A 27,293-nucleotide genomic window follows, 5' to 3' on the forward strand; every position below is an offset into this window, starting at 1 on the left:
GACGGTGGAGGAGGGTGGAGACGGGGAGGGTGGAGACGGTGGAGGAGGGTGGAGTCACGTCTAGTCTCGTAACTAGTAATTAAAAGTGAAAAAATATAGCTGTTATTACATGTTTACGTGTGACTAGTTAATGGTTCAACTCGGACCGAAACGTCATAAATTTGACCCCAGTACCAACTGGTCTGATCCGGTGGAGGAGGGTGGAGACGGTGGAGGAGGGTGGAGACAGGAGGGTGGAGACGGTGGAGCAGGGTGGAGACGGTGGAGGAGGGTGGAGACGGTGGAGGAGGGTGGAGACGGTGGACCGGTGGAGGAGGGTGGAGACGGTGGAGGAGGGTGGAGACGGTGGAGGAGGGTGGAGACGGTGGAGGAGGGTGGAGACGGTGGAGGAGGGTGGAGACGGTGGAGGAGGGTGGAGACGGTGGAGGAGGGTGGAGACGGTGGAGGAGGGTGGAGACGGGGGGGGAGGGTGGAGACGGTGGAGGAGGGTGGAGACCGGTGGAGGAGGGTGGAGACGGTGGAGTGGATGGAGGAGGGTGGAGACGGTGGAGGAGGGTGGAGACGGTGGAGGAGGGTGGAGACGGTGGTCTGGAGGAGGGTGGAGACGGTGGAGGAGGGTGGAGACGGTGGAGGAGGGTGGAGACGGTGGAGGAGGGTGGAGACGGTGGAGGAGGGTGGAGACGGTGGAGGAGGGTGGAGACCGGTGGAGGAGGGTGGAGACGGTGACGGTTGGAGACATCAGGAGGGTGGAGACGGTGGAGGAGGGTGGAGACGGTGGAGGAGGGTGGAGACGGTGGAGGAGGGTGGAGACGGTGGCGGAGGGTGGTGACGGTGGACCGGTGGAGGAGGGTGGAGACGGTGGAGGAGGGTGGAGACGGTGGAGGAGGGTGGAGACCGGTGGAGGAGGGTGGAGACGGTGGAGGAGGGTGGAGACGGTGGAGGAGGGTGGAGACGGTGGAGGAGGGTGGAGACGGTGGAGGAGGGTGGAGACGGTGGAGGAGGGTGGAGACGGTGGAGGAGGGTGGAGACGGTGGAGGAGGGTGGATGGAGGTAGTCACGTCTAGTCTCGTAACTAGTAATTAAAAGTGAAAAAATATAGCTGTTATTACATGTTTACGTGTGACTAGTTAATGGTTCAACTCGGACCGAAACGTCATAAATTTGACCCCAGTACCAACTGGTCTGATCCCAGCACCTTCTGGTCTGACCCCAGCACCTCCCGGTCTAACCCCAGTATCTCCTGGTCTGGCCCCAGCACCTGGTCTGACTTCATCATCTCCCGGTCTGACCCCAGTACCTCCTGGTCTGACCCCAGCACCTTCTGGTCTGACCCTAGCACCTCCCGGTCTGACTCCAGCACCTCCTGGTCTGACCCCAGCACCTGGTATGACCCCAGCACCTGGTATGACCCCGGCACCTGGTCTGACCCCAGCACCTGGTCTGACTTCATCACTTTCTGGTCTGACCCCATCACCTCCTGGTCTGACCCCATCACCTCCTGGTCTGACCCCATCACCTCCTGGTCTGACCCCATCACCTCCTGGTCTGACCCCATCACCTCCTGGTCTGACCCCAACACCTCCTGGTCTGACCCCATCACCTCCTGGTCTGACCCCATCACCTCCTGGTCTGACCCCATCACCTCCTGGTCTGACCCCATCACCTCCTGGTCTGACCCCAACACCTCCTGGTCTGACCCCATCACCTCCTGGTCTGACCCCATCACCTCCTGGTCTGACCCCATCACCTCCTGGTCTGACCCCATCACCTCCTGGTCTGACCCCAACACCTCCTGGTCTGACCCCATCACCTCCTGGTCTGACCCCAGCACCTCCTGGTCTGACCGCATCACCTCGTGGTCTGACCCCATCACCTCCTGGTCTGACCCCATCACCTCCTGGTCTGACCCCATCACCTCCTGGTCTGACCCCATCACCTCCTGGTCTGACCCCATCACCTCCTGGTCTGACCTGGTCTGACTTCATCACTTTCTGGTCTGACCCCATCACCTCCTGGTCTGACCCCAACACCTCCTGCTCTGATCTCAGTATCTCCTCATCGGCAGATCCAACACTACAACACGGAGTGTTCCCGTCCTCCATGAAGCTAGGGCTGCGCTACCACCTACGATCACTGTGTGCTACCCCGCTATGTACCGACTCCTTGGTGGTCTTCCTAGCAGGACCAGCCCTCAACGATGGGACCATCCTCCTGTGGGACGAGGACCACAACGGTCTGGTCAGTCAAACCCCTTCCTTCACTCATAATATTTCGCTCGCCCACTCACTGCATGCTTCTAACTCTACTAAGGAGCCTTGATGTGAACACTAAGAAGCCTTGATGTGACTCTAAGGAGCCTTGATGTAAACATTAAGGAGTTTTGATGTAAACATTAAGGAGTCTTGATGTAAACATTAAGGAGTTTTGATGTAAACATTAAGGAGTGTTGATGTAAACATTAAGGAGTTTTGATGTAAACATTAAGGAGTGTTGATGTAAACATTAAGAAGTGTTGATGTAAACATTAAGAAGTGTTGATGTAAACATTAAGGAGTTTTGATGTAAACATTAAGGAGTTTTGATGTAAACATTAAGGAGTTTTGATGTAAGCATTAACGTCTTCTGTTATGTCTTTCCTATAAACTTACATTAATGTTTTACCCATCACTTCCTGCATGTGCTGAATGAAAATACAATGTTTTTGTCTACCCTTTTAATAACTGAGTATTTTGTATGTTGTGATCATGTCTCCTCTGTAAGTTGTATGTTGTGACTATGTCTGCTCTGTTCACTGTGTGTTTGTAATACATTATCCTGTGGATTTCATAATAAGGACAAGGGGTACAGGTGTAGTAATAAGGACAGGTGTAAGTGTACAAGTGTAGTAATAAAATAAGCTTGTGTGCAGGTACGGGGAGGAGAGGCATACAGTCCGAGGGAGTTACTGCATGACCTGCAGGAGTGCCTGGCTCGCCAGGTCACACTGCTCATCGACACATCCTACGCTGGAGAGATCGTCACAGCCTTCGCCAAGTCCAAGAAGCACAAGAACGTTCAGGTGAGTTCTTCTACCACGGTGTTCTGTTCGTCTCTGTCCCATCGTTCTTGCAGAGGATTTTAAATACTCTTCTCTTGAAGACTTATAGAGTAATATTCTTCTGTTAAGGAATTTTAGATTAATACTCTTCTGTGAGGAGTTCTAGAGTAATACTCTTCTCTAGAGGAGTGTCAGAGTAATTTTTTTCTTGAAGAGTTGAAGAATATTTTTATTATGTTGAAGGATTTATAATAAAAATAATATCTTGAAGCATTTTAGAGTAATATTATTTTCTTTAGAGAAGTTTTAGAAAAATATTCTTCTATCGATAAGTTTTAGCGTAATACTCTTTTGTTGAGAAGCTTCAGAGTAATACTGAGGAGCTTTTAAGTAATATCCTCCTACTGAAACATATTAGAATAATACAGAAAGTCTAATATCCTACTCAACGATATACACACTATGTAAAAGTCAATACGATAGTGGCAGCAAAAGACCAATGTCATGATGCTGGACGTGGTGAAGGTGACTGTCGTGTCCACAGGTATTTGGAGCTGGCGGGAGTGATGACTACTCATGGGGCAGGGAGTTCTCTTCCCACTGGTCCCACTACGCCCACACCCACTCCTGCACAGCCCACGTTCATCAGGTAATACTCATCAACCTCATCTCTAATACATACAGGTAATATCAACCTCATCTCTAATACACACAGGTAAGATCAACCTCATCTCTAATACACACAGGTAATATCAACCTCATATCTAATATACACAGATAATATCAACCTCATCTCTAATACACACAGGTAATATCAACCTCATCTCTAATACACATGCTATATGCACACGCACGCGCGTATGATAACAATATACATGGTATACAAACATACATAATGACAACATACAAAATACTCAGATCAGGTAGACAGGGATAAGCTGTTTGAGGCGAGAAACTAGAACTCTGGGACACAGCTATAAGTTAAAGTCACAGATGCGCCACAGGTATGCTAGGAAGTATTTCTTCCGTCGGGAAGCCGAATGATCTCAGTGAAGTAGTGGTGGAGAAAGGCTCCACACATAGTTTTAAGAGCAGGTACGATAGGGCCCACGAGGCTAAGAGGGAGTGAATCTGAAGAGTGGCAAGTTAAGAGGTGGTGCCAGGATCCCAGAATCAATTCCTTCCACCTCAAGTAGGTGCATATAGATACGTGAGCACACACACGCAAATTATATATATATATATATATATATATATATATATATATATATATATATATATATATATATATATATATATATATATATATATATATATATATATATATATATATAAGACAAGCCACGAGGGTGGAAATCTTTAGGTCAAGTACTTTCATAATTCTCAGTGTGCCATCAAGAGCTGTGCTGCAGTGTTGCAAAGGCAGCAACAGGAGAAGTAGGGTAAGTTTTCAGAGTATGGAAGTTAGAATGGCAGTGTGGAGGCACCAGCCAGTCTCTGTCTGAGAGAGGGAAGCAGGATGCCAACCATACACTGGTCTCCCCACACCCCCACCCCATATGGGGTCGGGTGGAGTAGGCCTCACACTTGGCAGATAGCATGAGGAAAATACTAGAAGATAGTTAATAGCCAGCCCTAAGCTTCTAACCGCTGAGAACAGGTCAAGTGATGCAATAAGTTACATTACAATAGTGGATCATTACATAACTTCATTTACAACCTTCTAACTTATGAAATAGAGGGAAAAATCCCTCATTTGTCAACCAGTGTCGCAGAACCTTCCAGAATATTCAGGGAATACTCTCAGTGTTAGTTAACATGCCTGTGTGAATTCTCCTATTCAGGCTTTCTTTCTTATAATAACTAGGTTATTCTTAATTTTAATGTCATTCCTATCATTATTATCAAGTATCACCCACTACCATTATTATTATCATTACCATTATAATATTACCAACAATCTAATTCATTAAACCACTAAACTAGTTGCAATCACCATGTTGCAACCACCTGTGTACCTTATGTGCCTTGTGTACCTTGTGTACCTTGTACCACTGTACATAGACGGGTTTAGGACCACAATAGGTCACTCTACATTTCTTTTGGGCTATCCTAGGATGATCACACATGTGCCCACATACCTAAATGAACCCACATACCTACTTCCTTACTACAGATGTTATACCGCTCAGGTTGCAGCCTGTATTGCGGCACACTACATAGAGCACCTGTCGCATTATGATACCTGTATGCAGCAGCAGCTGAGTTATACCGACGGCAGACCTAACATATTAAAATATCGACGTTCGCAAAGGACTTAACAAGGTGTCATATATTATATCGACGTACACGCGCGACGGGCATACCATGATGTTCAGTTTACAGACTCTGGTCGAACATGACCAAAACATCACGAAACCCCCTGGCATAAGGAGCAATCCTGTGCTTTTGTATAACATTGTTGTTTGAGGCTGTGCACAACTGACTCCACTGAATAACTATCGAGTTTGTATAGCCCATAATTTGAGTTATATAGGGCATTCCTATCATGTTTCAAGAGGGAGCACTCTATTATGTTTCTTTCCATGATGGAACTGTTGGGTACAATTATCTGGACGGCAGCCCACCCCGGTAGGTGATTGCGCGAGCTAACATGGTTAAAGATCGCCCGTGGCTTGTCTTGCAATGTTAAGATTGCCTATCTGCGATTGTTTTTTATATATATATATATATATATATATATATATATATATATATATATATATATATATATATATATATATATATACTGATCTCTGGCTGAAGGAGACTCGAACCTACGAACCTTGGAACAAGGTACGCAGTGCTATACCAATCTACCCACACTGGACAATACCTTGGCGTGCAGCTTGCGCTACACGTTGATCCAAGGCAGCCAGCTTTCAGGGAGAAGGCTTGCAGTTTTTCATCTCATCCCCTGCATGCATCAACCTTACTAGAGATTTTAACAATGCAAGGAATTCGCAAGAGCAGGCGAAATATACACAAACACTGATCTCTGGCTGAAGGAGACTCGAACCTACGAACCTTGGAACAAGGTACGCAGTGCTATACCAATCTACCAATATATATATATATATATATATATATATATATATATATATATATATATATATATATATATATATATTATTGTACCCACGGACAAGTGGTATTGATCAATAACAACACTGCGACTAGCCAAGGACTCGAACCCATGCTGCTTTGGCCTGCCTCAAGGTAGGCTACTTTTAAGGATTGTGTGGTCCCGTGGATTAAGGCATCATGAGTTTTCGCCCACCATGAGGCAAGCCAAAGCAGCATGGGTTCTACTCCTTGGCTAGTCCCAGTGTTGTTATTGATCAATACCACTTGTCCGTGGGTACAATAATATATATATATATATATATATATATATATATATATATATATATATATATATATATATATATATATATATATATATATATATATATATACACAAATAACCCGCACATAAAAGAGAGAAGCTTACGACGACGTTTCGGTCCGACTTGGACCATTGACTTTGTCAATGGTCCAAGTTGGACCGAAACGTCGTCGTAAGCTTCTCTTTTATGTGCGGGTTATTTGTGTATCGTTCCAGTCACGGTATTGTGCCTTTTGGTTATTTATATAAATGTGTGTGTGTGTGTGTAATTTGTAACTGACGAAAGTTAAAGACAACCCATTCATACTAATTAAGTCTTGGTATTTTCGTTGGTCAGGCATCGATGAGTGCAGTGCGGCTGTCCACACCCACAAGCTACGATGGTTCAGGTGGGGAGCTGCGACGGACCATCTTCGGTGCACCATGTGATGTGACACCTCCCTTCACATGGAGAGAACTCCACCACCGCTACCTGGGCTGCCAAAACACCCCTACAGCACTCTGGATCCGCACTGTCCCCTCAAACTTCTCCCCGCCAGACCCTACCGATATCACAGATGAAGTTTTTCTGCCAGTGTTGAATATCGCCACGTAAATTTGATACCAGACCGAGGCATGATGTAAGTACAGGTCTTGTTACACCTGCTGATTATGTGCAGCTAGAAGTAAATAGGTATTTTAGAATTAATTGACTATTGTGGTTCTCCTGTAAAAAAATGAAGGACCGAAACAGTAATAAGAGAAATTGTTTGGTTTTCTTTGGTTATCCTGGGTTAGCAACCGGAATAAAATCATCTTCATATAAATCAAACATGGAATGGTACAGTTAAGAATATTCATGTATTCTAATGCATCATGGCGTAGACGCTGCTACCACATTCACTTCTTGCAATAGTGCCATGATTAACGCAATTCACTATGTAAGCCTTAATGTTCTTTACAAAACTTGTATGACATTTATCATTGACGGTAGCGATGTCCTGGACCAGGAATGGGTGAGATTAAAACTCGGTCACTCCTCCTAACGTCAACGTTGTGTTTATCTTGTATGCTTAAGCCAGTTTGTGTTCATATGCTACTGAGTTAGATTTGATTTTACTGTGATTCATTACCGTCAGTAATGAATCTGACCGACGCCTTCCGGCGTCGGTCAGATGACCAAAAATTCCTGTGGTGGGTCATCATATGACTATGACCCGCGTTGGGAAACAACTGTCCTGTTTCCTGACGAATCTTACCTAACTGGCCGAGCTCTCTTAGTCTTATCGGTGGTTGCAGCTTCTTGTTCGTGCATGAAAAGTTTCCCTTTTATATAACAGTGCCTCTGTCGATGGTAATATATATTATAATTAATTAAATCTGGTTAAGTGACATTAACTTCGTCTAAATAGTGTATACAAATGGGCTTATGCGCATAAAGTAAAAAAAACTTTTGCGTTAGGCTATGTACAATGTTGCTGAGGACGATATTGTGTTTGCCAAAATAGATGCAGTCTCGAACTTTCACACAGTGAGATCATACACTCGTTATCAAAATTATTTGACTTTGTATCGCAGGCACTGATGGGAAGAGACAGCAAGAGGGGAGTTGGGAGTACTTCAGCTCCCTCCAAAATTTCAGAAGCCTCCCCAAAGACCCCCATATAACAATAATAACGATGCTTTAAAAATTCTCCTAGTCCCGCCTCCCAACCAGATAGCCAACCCTAAGCCCCCTTCCTCCAGTATATAAATTCTGGCGCCGCCCGTAAGAAGGGACAACGTCGATAAATATGCCCTTTACAAAGGTACGTTTCGCACCAAGGTGAGCTTTTTCGTGTCATCATATGAGAAACCTAATCTGACCTAAACACTGTGAACATAAGCTTGTTCAAAAACCTTTCTAGGAATAATTCAGAGCAGCAATAAACTCAAATCCTTTTTCTTTATTATAGAAGGCAAGATAATCCGTTTGGTAATTTACTGCCTCAACACTAAACATCCACACACACATACTTCTTCAGACTGGTATTATCTGCACTCATGGGGCGGGGGGGGGGAGGATATTTATGCTCCTTGCCCTAATCGCCACACGTACTTACGCAAAATTATTCATAGGGAGAATACTAAAACCGTAGGGGTCATACAGAACAAATCTTCAAAATAAAAAAATAAGGTGATCCACTCTACATGACTTAAAACACAGCTCCTCACCACAATACATGCACATACAGTACGTTATTTTTCCCTCAAAAAGAGTACCGAGCTCAAAATACACTTATATTATTATTTTATTCCGGGAAAAGGGGTCTTGCAACACCTAAACATTGGAGGTAATGAGGTTCGAGGAAGCGGAGGATAACCTCAATTCCTTGGATCAAAAGCCCTTCAGCAAGAACTAACATGTGTGATGAAAATGGCTTTGAAAATTGACATGTTGAAAAATGAGACACTTGGGCTACATTTGGGAATCTTTATTGTTGCACAAGTGTCTCATTCTTCAACTTGTCGGTTTTCAAAACCATTTTCATCACACTTATCAGATTCCTCAATAAAGATTCCCAAATGTTGGACAAGTGTCTCATTGTGCAAGAAAGGTATACAATACCGACAAGTTGAAAGTTAAGACACATGTGCAACATCTGGTTATCGTTATTGTAGACATTTCGCAATCCAGTGGCTTTATCAATACAGATTCTAGGACATAATTAGAAAGTAGAACTATATACAAAAGATGAGGTTACCTCATCTTTTGTATATAGTTCTACTGCCTTCTGTTTATGTCCTAGAATCTGTATTGATAAAGCCACTGGATGGCGAAATAAAGATAACCGGATGTTGCACATGTGTCTTAACTTTCAAGTGTCTCTCATTCTTCAAGAACTAACATGGAGATAAAATCTACGTGTACTAGTGTGCTTAACGATTTCTGTAAAGTGTGCATATTGCCGCAGCATCGAGTCCATCTCAATACACAGTATCATAGTTTTATATATCATAAACATTTCATTTTATATCTAGTGTTTTAAATTATACTTAGTACGTAGAAAATTTTACCAATATAATGCTAGGATCTCTGTTCCAACTTTTCCTACTTCCTGATAAAAGTTACTGGACAGCTTTTCTATGCAGTTTTCTTTCATGAATTCTAACCCTTTGTTAATGTATCACTTATTTTTATAAGAAAATTATCCTCTACTCATTATTTTCTGTATATATTATTATTATTATTATTATTATTATTATTATTATTATTATTATTATTATTATTATTATTATGAGGAAGCACATAGATATTTAGTTTAGGAGCTCCGCCGAGTTTCACCAAATTTATAATTGAAAGTGTCCAATTTTTTTAGTTAGTGCATTGAAAGTATTTTTTAATTTGTGCATAATGAGAAAATATGCTTCCTTCTGGGAATATTTTCACTCGAGAATAAGCCCAAAAAAGCTCCATTTAACTGTTACGACCAACCTAACTTAATGTAGCTCAACCCAACCTAACCTGACCTGACCCAACCTGACCTAACGTAACCCAGCCAACCCCAACCTAACATAATGTAGCCTAACCTAACCTAACCTAACCTAACCTAACCTAACCTAACCTAACCTAACCTAATCCGACGTAACCCAACCAACCCTAAGCTAACGAAACTTAATCTGTTCAGTAATTAATGAACATATGTACTTACATTTACTGTAATTGTAATGCATGTTCGTCTTGTCCATAAAAGTTGCGAATTGTTAAACTCCGTCTTGTGTATTACACTCGGGAGACATTGCTCTGGTGTTGCTATTATTACAACTTCAACTCTTTATTTTACTAAATATATTCGCCCTCCTTGAAAAAAAATTGTGTTACTAATTTTTCCCCTCTCCCTTCAAAAAAAAAAAAAAAATACACAAGAAATAACTATTTTGCCTAGATATGGATAGATTATTTGTATTATGATAATGAAAATAAAGGTTTAGTATCGTGAAGCCCCTAAACTAAATATTAGCCGGAAGAACTAAACCCGTAAGGGTCATACAGCGCCTAGGGGAAATAGAAGAAATCAGGTTCCTTCCATGGAAGGGGGAAACAGGTCCAGTTCCTTGGATCAAGAGACCCCTCACCGGCATCAAGAAACCTCCCTTGAAGGGGTATATATCTTAAACTCAGACAAAATTATATTACCATTGTAAATATTTCTCACAGGAACATAGTCGGAAAATGTATTGCCTGCGTGATCTGATATAATGTTTGGTCAGTATGGAGAACGATTCTTGGCTGAGTTTGACGATAATTATGTACGAAGGTGGTCTGTTGGTTTGTTTTATAATTACTCCTTAAACATAACTAGTTTCATGGTACACCATTGTCAAATTTCATTCTTTAGCAGAGCTAGATGAATATAATGTTGTTTATGTGTTATCTCTTAACATTAAATTCAATATCACTCGCCCTCAGGCACAATATGTCAGCTGGATATTAATAAACCTCATCCTCTAGTATTTCTTTCAGTACCCCACACTTTCCAACTATGTAATTATTATTATTATTATTATTATTATTATTATTATTATTATTATTATTATTAGCATTAGTGATAGCAGCATCAGCAGTAGTAGCAGCAGCAGCAGCAATACCATTATTATTATTATTATCAAAACTAAGCACTAAACCCAAGTAATAATAATAATAATAATAATAATAATAATAATAATAATAATAATAATAGTAATAATAATAATTATTATTATTATTATTATTATTATTATTATTATTTCTACAAGTACATGTACAAGGTATACAGACCACAGCTGACATCACTGACATATTACTATATAGAAAGCCGCTTGTTATGCTGAGCATTTCGGGCAAATTAGGTCAGTTTTGTCTCAGGATGCGACCCACACCAGTCCACCAACACCCAGGTACCCATTTTACTGATGGGTGAACATGAACAACAGGTGTCTTATGGAAACACGTCCTAATGTTTGCATCCGTACCGGGGATCAACCCTTGGACCTCAGTGTGTGAGCTGAGTGAGCTAGCAATCGAGCTACGGGACACCGTAAGTGGGGCAAATAATGTTAATAGAAGTATAATAATAATAGCAATTGAAACAGTATTATTATTATAACAATAACTAAGCGCTAAACCCATAAGGGTCAAACAGCGCTGCAGTAGTAGTAGATTATTTGAAAATGTTTGAATTATTATTATTATTATTATTATGTGAGCAAATTACCTGCATAAGGTTTATACTTATTGCCTGAGTTATTACAGGCAAGTAATTTGGTTGAGATAAGTGAGTCGCAGGACTGTAACTCCCTCGATGTCCACTTCATCACTACTCACACAAAAAGCTAGACCTGACATTAAATTAATAATTACAATATTAAAAATTAATACCGATAATGGTAAATTATATAATAATGTGGACTGTATATGATTAGGCTTGCTGGGTACACAAAAGAAATTCATATTACCACTTACCATTTGTCACAGGAAGACAGTGCTGATGGAACACACCCTAACCTTACCCTTACAGCTAGAATTTACGATGGCCAATGCAAAAACTACTGTACATTATGGGTAAGCATCACTTAGCTCAGGTGTGCTCCTAGGAGAATTGGTGTCCTCTATTTTTCCGTCCTCGTTGCCGAATTGTAAGAGCTTTCCACACTATCCCAATTCTTCAGCAGGAACGTGTCAGCAATTTCTAAATTACGGATTGAGGCCGATATACACCAGCTGACCTTCAAGAACGCCTGATTACATTGCACAATTCAGTCCAGTGTCCACACATTAAATTCAATATGGCGTCACCCCCCGGCGTCACTCCCCCAGCTGTTCTGCCTCCCCTTCACTCGAAATTTCTTGAAGGGTCCAAATAGCATCACATTTTAATATGCAGTTATTATATCATTTATTTATATGTTCTTCATTTAGGAAATTATGTAAAAAAAAATTCCACAGAAAATAAGCGCCAGACCCGTGGGTCATATATCTCGCATATAACCCATGGAACAGAGCTCAACACCATGGATTTAATTTCGAAAACTAAGAGATATCACTGAGTTTGAGTTAGCTTGACACGTGAGAGGAATTACAAATAGCAATGATTGTTATATTCATGGGGGAGCACTAAACCCATAGGGGTCATACAGTGCCTCGGGAATGGAAGGCATTCAGGCTTGATTCAAGGAATTGAAGCATTGGTCCAATTCCATAGAACAGGAGCCCCTGGAGTTTGCCTGGAGAGGGTTTCGGGGGTCAACGCCCCCCGCAGCTCGGTCTGAGACCAGGCCTCATGGTGGATCAGGGTCTGATCAACCAGGCTGTTACTGCTGGCCGCACGCAAGCTGACGTACGAACCACAGCCCGGTTGGTCAGGTACTGACTTTAGGTGCCTGCCCAGTGCCTTCTTGAAGACAGCCAGGAGTCTATTGATAATTCCCCTTATGTATGCTGGGAGGCAATTGAACAGTCTTCGGCCCCGGACACTTATTGTGTTGTCTCTCAGTGTACTCGTGGCGCCCCTGCTTTTCATCGGGGAAATGTTGCATCTCCTGCCGAGTCTTTTGCTTTCATATGGATTGATTTTCGTGTGCAGGACCTTTCAAGTGTATATTATCATGTATCTCGCCTGCGTTCTAGGGAATACAGATCAAGGGCCTTCAACCGTTCCCAGTAGTTTAGGTGCCTTATTGCACTTATGTGTGCTGTGAAAGTTCTTTGTACACTCTCCAGGTCTGCAATGTTGCCAACCGTGAAGTGTACAGCAGTATTCCAGCCTATAGAGCACAAGCGAAGCGATTTGAAGAGAATCATCATGGCCTTGGCGTCCCTAGTTTTGAAGGTTCTCATTATCCATCCTATCATTTTCCTAGTGGATGAGGGAGATACATTGTTGTGGTCTTTGAAGGCGAGATCCTCTGACATTATCACTCCCAGGTCCTTCACATTACTTTTCCACTCTATTGCATGGTTATAATTTGTTGTATACCCTGACACATTTTTAATTTCTTCAAGTTTCCCATATCTGAGTAGTTGAAATTTCTCCTCGTTGAACTTCATATTGTTTTCAGTGGCCCATTCGAAAATTTGGTTGATGTCCGCTTTGAGTCTCGCAGTGTCTTCGATGGAGGTCACTGCCATGGTGATCCAGGTGTCATCCGCAAAGGAAGACACGCAGCTATGGCTTACATCTCTATGTCAGAAATGAGGATGAGGAATAGAATGGGAGCGAGTACTGTGCCTTGTGGAACAGAACTTTTTACCATGGCTTTTCCCGTTATTCCTTTATCCCGCATTTTGTGTGCTATTACATCATGGTCACACTTATCGAAAGCTTTTGCAAAGTCTGTGTATACTACATCTGTATTTTGTTTATCCTCTACAGTATCCAGGACCTGGTTATAGTGATCCAGTAGCTGGGACAGGCAGGAACGACCTGCTCTAAACCCGTTGCCCTGGGTTGTGTAACTGATGGGTATCTAGGTGGTTGGCGATCTTGTTTCTTAGAACCCTCTCAAAGATTTTTATGATATGGGATGTTAGTGCTATCGGTCTGTAGTTCTTTGCAATTGCTTTACTGCCACCTTTGTGGAGTGGGGCTATGTCTGTTGTTTTTAGTGTGTATGGGATGACCCCTGTGTCCATGCTCCCTCTCCATAAAATGCTGAAGGCACGCGATACGGACTTCTTGCAGTTCTTGATGAACACGGAGTTCCACGAGTCTGGGCCTGGGGCAGAGTGCATGGGCATGTCATTAATTGCCTCTTCAAAATCTTGTGGAGTTATAATAATATCCGAGGGTTTTGGGATGACCAAATTTTGAGTTTTGTTCATAAAGAATTCATTTGGATTGTCGATCCTTAGAGTGGGCAGTGGATTGCTAAACACTGAGTCATATTGGGGCTTTAATATCTCACTCATTTCTTGGCTATCATCTGCGTATGTCCCATCCCGCCTAAGCAGAGACCCAATACTGGATGCTGTTTTTCCCTTAGATTTGGCATAAGAGAAGAATTTTTTTTTTTCAATTTCCTTTATGGCGTTTAGTTCTTCCTGTGATTCTTGTCTCCTATAAGATTCCTTCAGCTTAAGTTCGACACTTGCAATTTCATTGACTATTGCTTCCCTTCGTATTTCAGATGTATTGACCCCACTCAGCAGCTCTGTGACTCTTCGCCTTTGTCTGTATAGGGAACGTCTCTCTCTTTTTAGTTTACATCTTATCTTTCTTTTTCTTAATGGAATATGTCTTGAGCAGATCTCAAGAACCACAGAATTCATTTTTTTTCAAGTCAGATCTTCGGGTCCGTGTTGTTTAGGATATCTTCCCAGCTTGTTTCATTTAGGACATGGTTTACTTGATCCCATTGTATGTTTTTGTTTTGAAATTGAATTTCGTGAAGAGACCTTCATGACTGCTCACATTTTGCTGGTCAGGAGCCCTGTGCATACATGTCTGTACCTCTGTTATGTTGTGATCTTGGTGTATTGTCTTTGATACAGTTATATTACATATCATATCATCATTGTTAGTGAAGATGATGTCCAGCATATTTTCTAGTCTTGTAGGCTCTACTATTTTCTGGTTTAAGTTCGTGTGTGTGTGTGAATTTTCATCTGAGCTGCCTCCCGGAGTGATCTCTGCTAAAACATTGTTTGCTATACTCCTCCATTTTAGGTGTCTCAGGTTGTAATCTAGTAGTAAGATGTTTGGGGCAGGAGTCGGGAGATTTTTCAGGCAGTGGTCAATTTTCTCAAACTGCTCCTGGAATTGCTGGGAAGTTGCATCTGGAGGCTTGTATACTACCACAATGACAAGGTTTTGGTTTTCGATCTTTACCACCAAAACTTCAACTTCATCATTTGAGGTATTTAGTAGTTCGTGCAAATGAGCGACTCTGTGACATAGAGGCCAACTCCCCCCTCCCCCCCTTGTTGCCTGTTTAGTCTGTCGCAGCAGAATAGGTTATAACCTGGGATCCATATTTCGTTGTCATAATGATCCTTTATGTGGATCTCTGTGAATGCTGCAAACATTGTATTTGACTCTGTGAGCAGTCCCTTGATGTAAGGAATTTTGTTGTTTTATGACGGCTTTAGACCCTGTATGTTTGCAAAGACAAATGTCGTATTGGTGGAATTCAGGGGGGTTTTATTTGCTGGCTCTAATATCTGTTGTTCTGGGGTAGAGGCCACTGTCCGTGCCTCTGCTCCAGAAGGGTTTTTAGGTGGTGTAGGATTATTGTCATTTCTTGCCAGTCTTTTTTCCCTTCTGGCCCTATAAAAATCTCTGTCCCTGGAGAGGTTGTGGCTCCTCTGTTTTGTTTCCCATAGTCTGGCTGGTCTGTGTCTTCTAGTCCCCTTTAGATGATGTGCCTGGCAGTATGCATTGTAGCATTTTCTTCCATGGATTGATGAGTGACACATTTCTGGGTGAAATAAGTTGCAAGAAGGGAAGTTGCACTCTCCTGTTGTCATGTGGGTGGGGCATTTTTTGGGATGGTCAAAGGTGCATGTCCCACCTGTTTTACCAGATATACCTTGCCTGCCGATACCCAAGGCATAGTATTTACATAGATTGTACTTCTGTTTGCTAGGATTTATTGTAGCTGCGTTCGCTGCTGGTGCATTTATTTTTCCTGTTTCCTCAATATCTTTTACCCCTGTATGGACATCAGTGCTTCCACCAGGTTTTGCTGGTAGTGTGTCGACACTATTCCTTGAGGCCTCATCCCATTTTGATCCATCTCCAGCAGTATCTCTATTTTGAACCTCTGTGGACTGAATAAGGTTGTCTTCAGTGTCCTCCAGGACAACACTAGTACCCTCACGAGCTCTATTCTCTAAGACATCACTAGAACCCTCTGGAGCACTTTCCTCCAGGACAACACTAGCACCCTCAGCATTGTTCTCCAGGGCAGCATTAAAGAACGGATTTTTAACCTGGAGGGTTAGTCACCCAGGATAAACCAAGAAAGTCAGCTCATCATTGAGGACTGTTTTATTTCCATTTGGGTACTTTAATTAATCTTGTCCCTCAGGATGTGACCCTGGTACATTATTATTATCATAAAAAAGAAACGCTAAACCAATTAGGGTCATATAGCACATCCAAGTACAGTGAAACGCCAGTGTTTGAACTTAATTGGTTCCTAGGTGGTGTTCGAACTGCGAAAAAATCGATGTTCAGAACTATTTCCCAGACTTTAATTATCAGCATCACACAGTGGAGAATGTTGAACTGACTCTTCCAGAAGTCTCTAAGGTCAGTGTTCATAGTCACTTCAAAGCACTTTTGCAACAGGGCTTTGGTGTAAAGTTTTTTTTTTACAGATGAATTTTAAACAAGCCAGAGCATTCGGACTCAGGAAAAACGTTCAAAGGCTAAGTCAATTTTTTCAAAACAAAATTGTTCGGACACCGGTTTGTTTGAGGTCCAATCCGTTCAAACACCAGGGTTCCACCTACTTAATGCTAGGTGAGGAAGGACAGCCATGGATCAAACCAAAGACAGACACTGTGTGAGGTAAGCGCGTTGCCAACCGAGCCATGGGACACCAAAGTTGATTTAGAAAGACACGTAAGCAAACACTATAACATATTTGGTAGAACAGATATGTTATAGTGTTTGCTTACGTGTCTTTCTAAACCAACTTGTCGGTATTTATTACCAAGGTTTATACCACCAAAGTTGATGAATATCTAATATAATAATCGTCTCTGGAGGCGAGCCTGAGGTTTGTTGGGTATAATGGCACAGGTAGTGTTGGTTGTTAGCCCACACCAGGCCGAAGCTTAGTGAGTTAGTTGATGAAAGGTGACCTATTGATGGTAGGGTGCCGAGGTAGTGAAGATGCAGTATCTCCTGGACTCAGCTCTAGGTTTTAACTCGACCCTGCAGATTGCAGCACCAGGCCTAGGCAGCATGGCGCGAATTATAATAAAAAGTGAAGCGTAAAACCTATAAGGATCATACAGTGCAGCGGGGCAGGGAAGAATGCAGGGGTATTGGGAAGCATGAGGGAGATGTATTATGAGTAGGGGCATACAGGAAAAGTGCAGGGGTATAGGGCAGCAAGAGGGAGAGGGAGAAAGGGCTGCGAGGAGTGCATCATCATCAAAGCTTGTGAAGTAAATCCATCGCTGCCAAAAAGTCAGTGAGAGAGTCTGAGTCAAAGGTCGGTTGGTTCGTCAACAAGGAGGGAAGATAAAGTAAGGGCATTAGAATGGTGATGACGTCAGAGGCAAATTCTGCATGCTCTGTGACAGAGTGGACATTCCAACAGAATATGGCTTACAGAAACTGGAATCTGACAAGTCTCACAGAATGGAACAAGGCGCCTCTCCATGAGACACCCATGAGTAAGATGAGTGTGTCCGATGCGAAGACGGGAAAATGTTGTCTCCCAACCACGATGGCAAGACGACGGCCAGAAGCCTATACTTGGTTTAATAGGCTGTAATTTGTTATGTAGCAGAGCAGACCAACGTTGTTGCCAGATTGTGAAGGCGGGTAGAAATTACAGCAAAATAGTCTGTGAATGGAACACCTCTATATGAAACTGGGAGGTCATGTACTGCTAACCTTGCAGCAGTGTCTGCCTGTTAATTGCCCTGTACTTCAACATGACCGGGGACCCAACAAAAAACAATATCTTTGTGCTTGCTAGAGAGATGGCATAACCAAAGTTGGATACGAAGAACCAAGGGATGAGGTGAATCAAATTTTCTTATAGCCTGCAAAGCATTCAAGAAGTTTGAAACTACCACAAATGGCGATACAGGCATAGATGCAATACAGATAAGTGCTACAAGAATTGCATACAATTCAGCTGTAAAAATGCTAGCCGAGGCTAATAAATGCCCTCGCTCGATGCTGTTCGGAAACACTGCTGCAACTCTGACACTGTCAGAAGACTTGGAACCATCTGTGTACACTGCAATGGCATGAGAATGAGTCCAGAAGTGATTAAGAAAAAAGAGAGCGAGAAGCAACCATAGGTATTTGGGTTTTTACGGATGGTAGTGGGGAAGAAAAGACACAGACCGTCGGAACTTACCAAGGAGGAAACTAAAAGTTAGATGCTACATGAACATAGAAAAGCTTCAACTGAAGAGAAGACGAGTGAATGTAGACGAAGAGAAAAGGGATGGAGTAAACAGGGGTGATGAACAAATAAGGAGCTTCTACTAACATCCGTTACTATCCTGTATATGGAAGGATTATGGAGGTCATGAGAGCGAACAAAATAGCAGAGGCAATGAGCATACGGCGATCGGTCAAAGATGGAATATTCGCCTCTGCATAGAGGCTCTCAACAGGTGAAGAGCGGAGAGCATCGAGGCATAAACGCAATCCCTGGTGATGGATGGGATCAAGACTAGAAAGGGTTGCAGGAGAGGCCGCTGAATGTACAGTATCTGGTCGCCATAATCTAGTTTTGATCAAATTAAGGCAGAATGTAGGTGAAGGAGAGTTCTACGGTCAGCCCCCCATGAAAGATTACCGAGGGTATTAAGGAGGTTCAGCCGGCCATGACAAGTTGCCTTCAAGGAGGTAATGTGAGGTTTCCAGAATAACCGACGGTCAAACAGAAGGCTGAGAAACCTGACAGTATCACGTTCTGGGATACGCGAGCCATATAGGTACAATGGAGTAGCAGGGACGATTAAACGTCTAGTAAAAGTAATTTGGTGTGTTTTAGTTCTAGAAAAGTGAAATCCATGAGCAGTGGCCCAATTGGAAACACGGTTGACCGCATGCTGGAGAGACACTGCAATGAGGCAACAGTCAGCGCCTGCACAAGCTATAGCAAAGTCATCAACATAGAGTGATAACCAAATAATAGATGGAAGATCAGATGCCAGATCATTTATAGCAAGGAGACAAGGTGTGGTGCTCAGGACACATCCCTAGGGGACACCTTTAGCTTGGACAAAGTCCGGGGAAAGCATAATATTAACCCAAACACGGAAATGTCTCAGATAAGAAGTTCTTAAGGAATAATGGCAGATTGCCTCAGAAACCTAAGGAGTAGGTCTGGGTCAAGATGTTATATCTCCAAGTTGTGTCATATGCCTTCTCAATATCAAAAAAGATGGCGATAGCTGAGTGGTTATTGGCAAAGCAATTACGAACATACATGTCTAAGCGAAGTAAGGGGTTAATAGTAGAACATAAGAAAGAAGGAACACTGCAACAGGTCTACTGAGCCATGCAGAGCAGATGAATGGTTCAGAGAACCGACATGTTGATAAATTAGACACATGTGCAACTCTTGGGTATCTTTATTGAGGAAACGTTTCGCCACACAGTGGCTTCATCAGTCCATACATAGGAGAAACTTGAAGAACAGGAGGAGAATGAGGTAATCAGTCCCTCAACCTTGAGTCGATGTGTTCAGTCCATCAATCTTGAGTAGAATACGGCAGATGAGCGGAGAATCAGCTTATAAACCGTATGGCAGGAGAGGTGCAGCAGTCATAGGTGGCGTTACATTTGTTCAATGTGGAAGTAGGTTGTGCCCAAGAATTAGGCAAGCGAAGAATTCCTAAGTATTAAGATCCCAAGAAGTTGCAGTGTCTGACAGGTTTGTAGATGAATGGTTCAGAGAACCGACATGTTGATAAATTAGACACATGTGCAACTCTTGGGTATCTTTATTGAGGAAACGTTTCGCCACACAGTGGCTTCATCAGTCCATACATAGGAGAAACTTGAAGAACAGGAGGAGAATGAGGTAATCAGTCCCTCAACCTTGAGTCGATGTGTTCAGTCCATCAATCTTGAGTAGAATACGGCAGATGAGCGGAGAATCAGCTTATAAACCGTATGGCAGGAGAGGTGCAGCAGTCATAGGTGGCGTTACATTTGTTCAATGTGGAAGTAGGTTGTGCCCAAGAATTAGGCAAGCGAAGAATTCCTAAGTATTAAGATCCCAAGAAGTTGCAGTGTCTGACAGGTTTGTAGATGAATGGTTCAGAGAACCGACATGTTGATAAATTAGACACATGTGCAACTCTTGGGTATCTTTATTGAGGAAACGTTTCGCCACACAGTGGCTTCATCAGTCCATACATAGGAGAAACTTGAAGAACAGGAGGAGAATGAGGTAATCAGTCCCTCAACCTTGAGTCGATGTGTTCAGTCCATCAATCTTGAGTAGAATACGGCAGATGAGCGGAGAATCAGCTTATAAACCGTATGGCAGGAGAGGTGCAGCAGTCATAGGTGGCGTTACATTTGTTCAATGTGGAAGTAGGTTGTGCCCAAGAATTAGGCAAGCGAAGAATTCCTAAGTATTAAGATCCCAAGAAGTTGCAGTGTCTGACAGGTTTGTAGATGAATGGTTCAGAGAACCGACATGTTGATAAATTAGACACATGTGCAACTCTTGGGTATCTTTATTGAGGAAACGTTTCGCCACACAGTGGCTTCATCAGTCCATACATAGGAGAAACTTGAAGAACAGGAGGAGAATGAGGTAATCAGTCCCTCAACCTTGAGTCGATGTGTTCAGTCCATCAATCTTGAGTAGAATACGGCAGATGAGCGGAGAATCAGCTTATAAACCGTATGGCAGGAGAGGTGCAGCAGTCATAGGTGGCGTTACATTTGTTCAATGTGGAAGTAGGTTGTGCCCAAGAATTAGGCAAGCGAAGAATTCCTAAGTATTAAGATCCCAAGAAGTTGCAGTGTCTGACAGGTTTGTAGATGAATGGTTCAGAGAACCGACATGTTGATAAATTAGACACATGTGCAACTCTTGGGTATCTTTATTGAGGAAACGTTTCGCCACACAGTGGCTTCATCAGTCCATACATAGGAGAAACTTGAAGAACAGGAGGAGAATGAGGTAATCAGTCCCTCAACCTTGAGTCGATGTGTTCAGTCCATCAATCTTGAGTAGAATACGGCAGATGAGCGGAGAATCAGCTTATAAACCGTATGGCAGGAGAGGTGCAGCAGTCATAGGTGGCGTTACATTTGTTCAATGTGGAAGTAGGTTGTGCCCAAGAATTAGGCAAGCGAAGAATTCCTAAGTATTAAGATCCTGCCATACGGTTTATAAGCTGATTCTCCGCTCATCTGCCGTATTCTACTCAAGATTGATGGACTGAACACATCGACTCAAGGTTGAGGGACTGATTACCTCATTCTCCTCCTGTTCTTCAAGTTTCTCCTATGTATGGACTGATGAAGCCACTGTGTGGCGAAACGTTTCCTCAATAAAGATACCCAAGAGTCAATAACCATTCAAGATATCTGCCGTATTCTACCCTTCAAGTTTCTCCTATGTATGGACTGATGAAGCCACTGTGTGGCGAAACGTTTCCTCAATAAAGATACCCAAGAGTTGCACATGTGTCTAATTTATCAACATGTTTCTCTGAGACACATCTACAAACCTGTCAGACACTGCAACTTCTTGGGATCTTAATACTTATTCTTCGCTTGCCTAATTCTTGGGCACAACCTACTTCCACATTGAACAAATGTAACGGACTGCTGCACCTCTGATACGGTTTATAAGCTGATTCTCCGCTCATCTACTACTCAAGATTGATGGACCACATGACTCAAGAGGGACATTACCTCATTCTCCTCCTGTTCAAGTTTCTCCTATGTATGGACTGATGAAGCCACTGTGTGGCGAAACGTTTCCTTAAAGATACACTTGTGTCTAATTTATCTTCGGTTCTCTGAACCATTCATCTACAAACCTGTCAGACACTGCAACTTCTTGGGATCTTAATACTTAGGAATTCTTCGCTTGCCTAATTCTTGGGCACAACCTACTTCCACATTGAACAAATGTAACGCCACCTATGACTGCTGCACCTCTCCTGCCATACGGTTTATAAGCTGATTCTCCGCTCATCTGCCGTATTCTACTCAAGATTGATGGACTGAACACATCGACTCAAGGTTGAGGGACTGACTGTGTGGCTTACCTCATTCTCTCCACAACCTACTTCCACATTGAACAAATGTATCTGCTGCACTCATACGTTGATTCTCCGCTCATCTGCCGTATTCTACTCAAGATTGATGGACTGAACACATCGACTCAAGGTTGAGGGACTGAACCTCATTCTCTCCTATGTATGGGACTGATGAAGCCACTGTGTGGCGAAACGTTTCCTCAATAAAGATACCCAAGAGTTGCACATGTGTCTAATTTATCAACATGTCGGTTCTCTGAACCATTCATCTACAAACCTGTCAGACACTGCAACTTCTTGGGATCTTAATACTTAGGAATTCTTCGCTTGCCTAATTCTTGGGCACAACCTACTTCCACATTGAACAAATGTAACGCCACCTATGACTGCTGCACCTCTCCTGCCATACGGTTTATAAGCTGATTCTCCGCTCATCTGCCGTATTCTACTCAAGATTGATGGACTGAACACATCGACTCAAGGTTGAGGGACTGATTACCTCATTCTCCTCCTGTTCTTCAAGTTTCTCCTATGTATGGACTGATGAAGCCACTGTGTGGCGAAACGTTTCCTCAATAAAGATACCCAAGAGTTGCACATGTGTCTAATTTATCAACATGTCGGTTCTCTGAACCATTCATCTACAAACCTGTCAGACACTGCAACTTCTTGGGATCTTAATACTTAGGAATTCTTCGCTTGCCTAATTCTTGGGCACAACCTACTTCCACATTGAACAAATGTAACGCCACCTATGACTGCTGCACCTCTCCTGCCATACGGTTTATAAGCTGATTCTCCGCTCATCTGCCGTATTCTACTCAAGATTGATGGACTGAACACATCGACTCAAGGTTGAGGGACTGATTACCTCATTCTCCTCCTGTTCTTCAAGTTTCTCCTATGTATGGACTGATGAAGCCACTGTGTGGCGAAACGTTTCCTCAATAAAGATACCCAAGAGTTGCACATGTGTCTAATTTATCAACATGTCGGTTCTCTGAACCATTCATCTACAAACCTGTCAGACACTGCAACTTCTTGGGATCTTAATACTTAGGAATTCTTCGCTTGCCTAATTCTTGGGCACAACCTACTTCCACATTGAACAAATGTAACGCCACCTATGACTGCTGCACCTCTCCTGCCATACGGTTTATAAGCTGATTCTCCGCTCATCTGCCGTATTCTACTCAAGATTGATGGACTGAACACATCGACTCAAGGTTGAGGGACTGATTACCTCATTCTCCTCCTGTTCTTCAAGTTTCTCCTATGTATGGACTGATGAAGCCACTGTGTGGCGAAACGTTTCCTCAATAAAGATACCCAAGAGTTGCACTTGTGTCTAATTTATCAACATGTCGGTTCTCTGAACCATTCATCTACAAACCTGTCAGACACTGCAACTTCTTGGGATCTTAATACTTAGGAATTCTTCGCTTGCCTAATTCTTGGGCACAACCTACTTCCACATTGAACAAATGTAACGCCACCTATGACTGCTGCACCTCTCCTGCCATACGGTTTATAAGCTGATTCTCCGCTCATCTGCCGTATTCTACTCAAGATTGATGGACTGAACACATCGACTCAAGGTTGAGGGACTGATTACCTCATTCTCCTCCTGTTCTTCAAGTTTCTCCTATGTATGGACTGATGAAGCCACTGTGTGGCGAAACGTTTCCTCAATAAAGATACCCAAGAGTTGCACATGTGTCTAATTTATCAACATGTCGGTTCTCTGAACCATTCATCTACAAACCTGTCAGACACTGCAACTTCTTGGGATCTTAATACTTAGGAATTCTTCGCTTGCCTAATTCTTGGGCACAACCTACTTCCACATTGAACAAATGTAACGCCACCTATGACTGCTGCACCTCTCCTGCCATACGGTTTATAAGCTGATTCTCCGCTCATCTGCCGTATTCTACTCAAGATTGATGGACTGAACACATCGACTCAAGGTTGAGGGACTGATTACCTCATTCTCCTCCTGTTCTTCAAGTTTCTCCTATGTATGGACTGATGAAGCCACTGTGTGGCGAAACGTTTCCTCAATAAAGATACCCAAGAGTTGCACATGTGTCTAATTTATCACCATGCAGAGCAGGTCCATGTCCCCCTTCCCCCGGATTAGCTCAAAGACCCACCAAGTCTGGTCACTTCCACTTAAGGAAAGAGCACGGCATCAGACCTAGTAGCACAAGCTAGTCAGGTCCAACTCACACCCAGCCACACCCACTCATGTATTTATCTAACCTATTTTTAAAACTACACAATGTTTTAGCCTCTATAACTGTACTGGAGAGTTTGTTCCACTCATCTACAACTCTATTACCAAACCAGTGCTTTCCTATATCCTTCCCGAATCTGAATTTTTCCAACCTGAAACCATTGCTGCGAGTCCTGTCTTGGCTGGAAATTTTCAGCACGTTACTTTCAACCCCTTTATTTATTCCTGGTTTCCATTTATACACCTCGATCATATCCCCCCTAATTCTATGCCTTTCGAGAGAGTGCAGATTCAGGGCCCTCAGTCTATCCTCATAGGGAAGATTTCTGATACATGGGATCAACTTAGTCATCCTCCTCTGCACGTTTTCCAGAGCATTTATATACATTCTGTAATACGGTGACCAGAAATGAGCATCATAATCTAAATGGGGCCTAACCAAGGCTATATAAAGTTGAAGAACAACCTGAGGACTTCTATTAGTTATACTTCTAGATATGAAGCCAAGAATTCTGTTAGCTTTATTGCGAACACTAATGCACTGTCTTGGTTTTAGATTACTGCTAACGAGAACTCCTAAATCTTTTTCCCAATCAGTAGTATTAAGATCTACATTATTTAGTTTATATGTCGCATGGTTATTTTCCTGTCCAACATTTAGAACTTTGCATTTGTCTATATTAAACTGCATCTGCCACTTCTCCGACCATTGCATCAGGCTATTCAAATCATCCTGGAGTGCTCTAGTGTCCTCATTAGAATGAATTGGATGGCCTATTATGGTGTCATCAGCAAATTTGTTTATGTCGCTATTTATTCCCTCATCTATGTCGTTTATGTAAATTGTGAACAACAAAGGGCCCAACACTGACCCCTGCAGAACCCCGCTTGTGACGTGCCCCCATTCTAATTTCTCCCCATTTATGCAAACTCTCTGCTGCCTATTTGTCAGCCATGCCTCTACCCAGGAAAAAATTTCTCCTCCTATTCCGTGTGCCTTAAGTTTCCTCAATAGCCTCTGATGTGGAACTCTATCGAAAGCCTTACTGAAGTCCATATACACAATATCATATTCATTACCATGATCTACCTCCTCAAACACCTTAGTGAAAAAAGTTAGTAAATTCGTAAGACAGGAACGTCCCTTTGTAAAACCGTGTTGAGATTCATTAATCAATCTATGCCTATCAAGATGGCTACGAATTGCTTCGGCAATTATTGATTCCATAAACTTTCTCACAATGGAGGTAAGGCTTATTGGTCTATAGTTCGAAGCCAAGGACCTGTCACCTGCCTTGTAAATAGGTATCATATTTGCCATTTTCCATTTATCAGGCACTATGCCAGTTTGTAGTGATATGTTAAAAAGGTTAGCCAAAGGTATGCTAAGTTCCTCTTTACATTCCTTTAACACCCTTGCAAATTGTTCATCAGGGCCTAGGGATTTGTTAGGTTTTAGTTTCTTTATTTGTCCGAGGACCATGTCACTAGTTACCGCAATCGTACATAGTTTATTATCATCCTGTTCTACATAATCTATTATTTCAGGAATTTCGCTAGTATTTTCCTGGGTAAAAAGTGAGAGGAAGTAAGTATTGAAAATTTCACATATATCCTTATCACTGTCAGTGATCTGACCAGAGTTACTCTTAAGTGGGCGTATCTTATCCTTAATCTTACTTCTGTATACATGAAAGAACCCTTTTGGGTTAGTCTTCGAATCCCTTGCGACCTTAGCCTCATAATCCCTTTTTGCTTTTCTTATTCGTCTCTTTAATTGAATATATTGATTTCTTAACTGCCCATTCCCTTTTTTGATACGCCTATATATGCCTCTCTTTTGACCAATGAGATGTTTTAATCTATTTTTCATCCATTTGGGATCATTTTTGTTAGAACTAATTTCTCTACTCGGAACAAAAGTTGTCTGGGCAGCTAGAGCTATGCTCTGAAAAACGTCATATTGGCAACCAAGATCACCTTCCTGACCCATAGTCAGGACATCCCAATTTAGCCCACCCAGGTAATTTTTCAGTCCCATGAAATCGGCCAAACGAAAATCTGGGACAGAGATTTGATTACAGTTATCTGGATAATTCCATGATATATTGAAACTAAGTGATTTGTGATCACGGCCCTTATGAAAGCCATATTGGCTAGTGGAGAGACTATTGTCGGTTTCTCAATACCACATCAAACATCTATTTACCAGATGTTCCATCACCTTGCAAACTGCACTGATAAAAGCAATGGGACGATAGTTGGAGGCATCATGTCCCGCAGTACCTGGTTTACAGAGAGGGAGAACAATGGCAGATTTCCACAGCTGGGGAAGAACTCCTTGCATCGAAATAAAATTAAATAGGCGTAAGACGACAGCAAGGGCTGACTGTTGTAAATGCTGGAGTATACGAATATGAATGCCATCAGGCCCAGCGGCCGATGATCGGCAAGCAGAGTGTTGACTCAAATTCCAGAAGTGTAAAAGGCACATTATAAGACTCTTCCCTGCTAGAAGAAAAGTCTAAGAGCTCAAACTCTCTGGCAGACTTGGAGGAATGAAACGAGGGGCAAAGATAGAGCCCCTGAGAGATACGGACAAGATTACCGATTTCAGTGGCAACATCAAGAGAGAATATGTATTTGCCACTCAGTTTCC

The 27,293-nt window shown here is 42.6% G+C and overlaps 1 protein-coding gene across 1 annotated transcript in view; it reads left to right on the forward strand.

Moving 5' to 3' along the window:
• Positions 1–7,785, forward strand: part of LOC128693467 (uncharacterized) — a 93,280-nt gene extending 85,495 nt beyond the window's left edge. The window contains exons 4-7 of the mRNA XM_053783153.2: positions 2,066–2,238; positions 2,909–3,058; positions 3,582–3,686; positions 6,802–7,785. Coding sequence (XP_053639128.1) covers positions 2,066–2,238; positions 2,909–3,058; positions 3,582–3,686; positions 6,802–7,059 — 686 coding nt within the window. The 3' untranslated portion in view covers positions 7,060–7,785. The remainder of the gene's footprint in view (positions 1–2,065; positions 2,239–2,908; positions 3,059–3,581; positions 3,687–6,801) is intronic.
• Positions 7,786–27,293: the final 19,508 nt, after the last annotated feature.

The sequence above is a fragment of the Cherax quadricarinatus genome, chromosome 57, assembly GCF_038502225.1.
Source record: "Cherax quadricarinatus isolate ZL_2023a chromosome 57, ASM3850222v1, whole genome shotgun sequence".
Classification (NCBI taxonomy): Eukaryota; Metazoa; Arthropoda; class Malacostraca; order Decapoda; family Parastacidae; genus Cherax; species Cherax quadricarinatus.